The sequence below is a fragment of the Mandrillus leucophaeus genome, unplaced genomic scaffold, assembly GCF_000951045.1.
Source record: "Mandrillus leucophaeus isolate KB7577 unplaced genomic scaffold, Mleu.le_1.0 Scaffold6, whole genome shotgun sequence".
Classification (NCBI taxonomy): domain Eukaryota; kingdom Metazoa; phylum Chordata; class Mammalia; order Primates; family Cercopithecidae; genus Mandrillus; species Mandrillus leucophaeus.
Window position 1 is genome coordinate 611,618 of NW_012106474.1, and position 4,595 is coordinate 616,212.

General features: G+C 57.1%; 1 protein-coding gene across 1 annotated transcript in view; it reads left to right on the forward strand.

Moving 5' to 3' along the window:
* ABR (active BCR-related) overlaps window positions 1-4,595 on the forward strand; it is a 123,141-nt gene that overhangs the window by 14,445 nt on the left and 104,101 nt on the right. Inside the window, exon 3 of the mRNA XM_011999649.1 lies at window positions 4,174-4,359. Within this exon, the coding sequence (XP_011855039.1) occupies window positions 4,174-4,359 (186 nt within the window). The remainder of the gene's footprint in view (window positions 1-4,173; window positions 4,360-4,595) is intronic.

A 4,595-nucleotide genomic window follows, 5' to 3' on the forward strand; every position in this document is an offset into this window, starting at 1 on the left:
GGCCTCACAAAGGGGCCAGCCCGAAGGAGAAGAACATTCATCCCCTCCATGCTCGCTTTCCCACTCCTGACCCCATTCCCACCGCTCTGCCCCGGCCTGTTTGCTTTCAGCTGAACGCTTCCTGATAGTCAGAGGGCTGGGTGTGTGTACCTAAAACCGTGTGCACACACAGGGCAGACGAGCCTCCGCACAGAGGCCTCCGTCCTGGCCTCTGGCTTGCTGGTGGGCGTCGTCTTCTGGGGCCCTCCTGCTTCCTGGTGGGCTCTGATTACAGGGAAAGCCTGGGAGCCTGGGCCGAGGCAGGGGGTGAAGGAAAAAAGACGAAGCCAAATGCATTGAAATTCTGGATCTCCTTGACGCTGGGAACTGAGCTTGGGAACTGCATCTTGCTATGCCGGGGCCACAGGGTGAGGCCACTCCCCACAGCCCCTCCCACTGCTGGCCACGACTGGCCCTCCTGGGGTGGACTGTCCTGGCCATGCGCTGGGGCTCATAGCCACGCTGTATCGCAGCCTCTTTATCTATAAAACAGGTGAATGACGCCTTCCTCCCTGGGCTCCAGTGACGAGTAACTAGGGTGGCGTGGCAGCAAGCATGCCAGGCCTTCTGGGGCAGGAGGCGGAGGAAGTGGGTACGTTTCTTTCCCCTATTTCGAAAGGCCAGTCGCTGTGGGACAGCAGACAAACGGCTGTGTGAAGTCCCACTGGCAAGTGAGAACCGGTCCAGGCCCGTCTTCCTGAGAAGCAGCTGGGCTGGGAGCCAGGGTGGAGGTCACTCGGGGTCCTCTCCGAGAACTCTCATGGTGAAATGGAGAGCCGGGGCCTGCCCTTGCCTCTGCAGCAGGACTGGGGAGGAGGGGGTGCCTGAGTGGTGTGCTAGCACTTTGGCAGAACGGCTGTGCCGTGCCAAAGCTCAGTGTGGGTCACCGTGGCTTTCAGTCCACCCTCCTGCCCCGAGCCCATGTGTGGGACTTCACCAGAGAAAAATAACGGCCTCAAGGGTCCTGGCCAGCAAAGGACACACACCCAGCCCTGTCCCCTCCCACCAAGTGAAATCAGAAGTAAGAGCCAAGGTCCCCATCGTGTCATGAGAACCATCTGATGCCCCAAACACAGGCCCCGTCCTTGTGACTGGCTGTGGGTGAGCGTCCATTTCTTCCCCTTTTGCAGACAGGGTGGGAAGTTTAGAAGGAAGCAGAACCACTGTGTCTTGTCTTTGCGTGGGTGGCGACGAGTGTGTCCTCGGCGGCTTCTGAGAAATCCTGTCTCCTTGGCCTTCCTGCTTCCCTGTTCCCTCCTCAATGGGGACTGCACCAAGGCAGGGACAAGAATTCATGGATTTGGGGACTTTGTGGTGACGTGGGCTCCTCTGTGGGGTCCTGCGTCGAGGTGAAAAGGATAAACTCTTAGGACTATGTCAATCCTGAAACTCCATGTCCCTCATGGAGGGTGGGAAGTCCCCAAAGCTTTCAGCTCACCCACCTGGACTTGGGGGGACACTCTTCCCTTGCTCCTGCCCCCCCAGTGCCTTCTGTTCCCCTGTCTGGGATGCCTCCCTACCCCCCTACTCCTCCACCTGCTGAGCTCTCCAAGGCCCTGGTATGACTTCCTCCTCCATGCAGCCCTCCAGGCTGCTCCAGCACAACTTTGGAACCACATGGTTGGTGTGCACAGTCGGTCACATTGTCCATAGTCATTTTATCTGTATTGGTCCGTTTCACCCAACTGGATTATAAAGGTCTCAGCTGGGGGCGGTGGCTCACGCCCGTCATCCCAACACTTCAAGAGGCTGAGGCAGGTGGATCACTTGAGGTCAGGAGTTCGAGACCAGGCTGACCAATATGGTGAAACCCCGTCTCTACTAAAACTACAGAAAATCGCCGGGCATGATAACGCACGCCTGTGATCCCAGCTACTACTCGGGAGGCTGAGGTGGGATAATTGCTCGAACTTGGGAGGCGGAGGTTGCAGTGAGCTGAGACTGCGTCACTGCACTCCAGCCTGGGTGACAGAGTGAGACTCTATCTCAAAACAAAACAAAACAAAACAAAAATGCAGTTGGGACCATGGTCATGTATGCACTGACCGGAATGTCAGTAGGTAGCGCATGGCCGTATTATCCCAGTTTCACAAACGAGGCTGCTGGTGACAGGAAGCCCGGGGACCCTGAGTGATGTGCCCACAGCAGAGCTGGGACTGAAGCCCACGCTGCCTGGCCTGCACCAGGTTGAACCCCATGCGTTTGCCTAGCAAGGACCAGACACTGAGGGGCCACTGGTTCTAGCATGGCAACAGTCAGAAGGAGGGGCCTGCTCTGTCCTGCGTGGATTGTTGCATCTGGGCTTTTTAGAGCTCGGAGGATGAGGGAGCCAGAAGGCAGAGCACCATCTGGGTGTCTGAGTAGATGAGAATTCTTCCAGCGAATGTGAGTTCTGCCTCCATCCGAGTGAGGTGATGTGAATGAGTAGATGAGACGTCATGAGATGTGAGGCTGGAGTGAGGCTGGGCCGGGAGCTTGCCGTGGTTGGCTGGAGCTGGTGATGGCTCCATAGGGAGCTGGCAATGGCTTTGGTGTTCCCTTCAGTGCAGCATTTTCAGCAGTGGAGTCACCGTTGTCTGCTAGAATACTTCTCTTGTCGGAAAGCTCGCTACTTAATCCTATGGGGGACGGCTCTCGTGAGCCCACATCTCACCCCGTAACTTTTCCCCACTGTTCCTGGGTCTGCAGAGCAACCCAGACTAAGTCTAAGCCTCTTTTTTGTTTTTGGAGACGGAGTCTCGCTCTGTCGCCCAGGCTGGAGTGCAGTGGCGCAGTCTCGGCTCGCTGCAACCTCTGCCTCCTGAGTTTAAGCGATTCTCCTGCCTCAGCCTCCCGAGTAGCTGGGATTTCAGGTGGCTGCCACCATGCCTGGCTAATTTTTGTCTTAGTAGAGATTGGGTTTCACCATGTTGGTCAGGTTGGTCTCAAACACCTGGCCTCAGGTGATCCGTAGCTGGGACTACAGGTGCATATCACCACGTGTGGCTAATTTTTGTAGTTTTAGTAGAGACAGGGTTTCACCATGTTGGTCAGGCTCGCTTGTCTCGAACTCCTGGCCTCCCAAAGTGCTGGGATGACAGGTGTGAGCCACTGCACCCGGCCAAGCCTCTTTCCACGTGGCCTTCGGGTATGTGAAGAACATCAACAGAATCCAACATGGCTGCTCTCCTCCTGGCCGCCCTGCCCTTCCCTGCCACGCCTTCCCTGTACAGCGGGTTATCAGGCCCTGTCTCCTGCAATGGCCTTTGCAGTACAGCCTGGGCATCTTTGGTTTTTTTTTTTTTTCTGATTATTCATATTTACTCATTATAGATGATTTATAAAATGCAGAGGACCACACTGAGGAAATGCCCGCACATCCCATTATCCCACAGTCCCGCCGCTGGGCTGGAAGGTGATGGCGTCAGCTCCCAGCCAGTGCTGGGGGTTGGTCTCTGTTGTCTGCCACCTCACCATCTACACTGGCAGGGCCTGGAGCATCTTGGTATAGACAGGCAGGCGTTGAGAAAGAGTCTGAGACTGGAGACCCCTGCCATGCGCAATGGGAAGGACCACCACGGTCGCTTAGCATGTCTGCCCCGGGGGTGCGATGCAGTGGGAGACACGCGAACCCCCATCCCTCTCCCTATGCCAAGTGACGGGAACTTGGAATATCATTGAGGCCAAGACTGGTCTTGAGTAACTTCGGGTCCCTACCCTGTGAGTCCCAGAACCACGTTGTTTCTTGTAAGGAAACAGCTATGGGCTTGAGTTCCCAGTCAACCCTCCCTTCCACTGAAGTGTGACAAGGAGCTTATGACTTGGGGCACAGGCTATTGTGGAAGAAAGACGTGGATCCTGTTAACCCAGTACAGGCCGCTGCCGAGCTCAGGTGCGTGGTAGGGGAGTGAGCCCTGGCACCGCCCCTCGGGCCTGGCAGAGCTGCCGGGCCAGGCTCCTGCCGTTCAGTGTGTGGCTTGTTGGGGCCTGTGGCAGTGGTTCCTTGATACAAAGCTCGTTTCAGTGCCCTGCCTTTGGCGGCCTTGTCTGGGCAGGACTTGGGCAGCAGGAAGGACTAATGATTGGCCCCAGGGCCTGCCGACACTCTGGTTTATTTACCCCGACCTCTGCTCTTTCTTCCTCTCTTTCTCCCAGCCCATGAAACCCCTGAAGGCCACTGCCACCACCTCCCAGCCCGTGCTTACCATCCAGCAGATCGAGACCATCTTCTACAAGATCCAGGACATCTACGAGATCCACAAGGAGTTCTACGACAACCTGTGCCCCAAGGTGCAACAGTGGGACAGCCAGGTCACCATGGGCCACCTCTTCCAGAAGCTGGTGAGTCCCCCAGTGATGGAGGGTCCCCACGCGGGGCCTCAGCGGAGCCGAGAGTGTTGAGGGAGAGGACGGGGCAGCGCTCTTGGACTCCTTGAAGGCCTGAGTCGTCTCCGAGTTCCGGAGGAAAGCCTGGGCCTGTGTGTTATGGGGCACCCAGGGCCGGTGCCTTGTCTCTAGGCCTTCCCGGTGCAGCCTTGGGAGCTTCTAGGGCTGGTGGAGACGGGCTGGGTGGATGG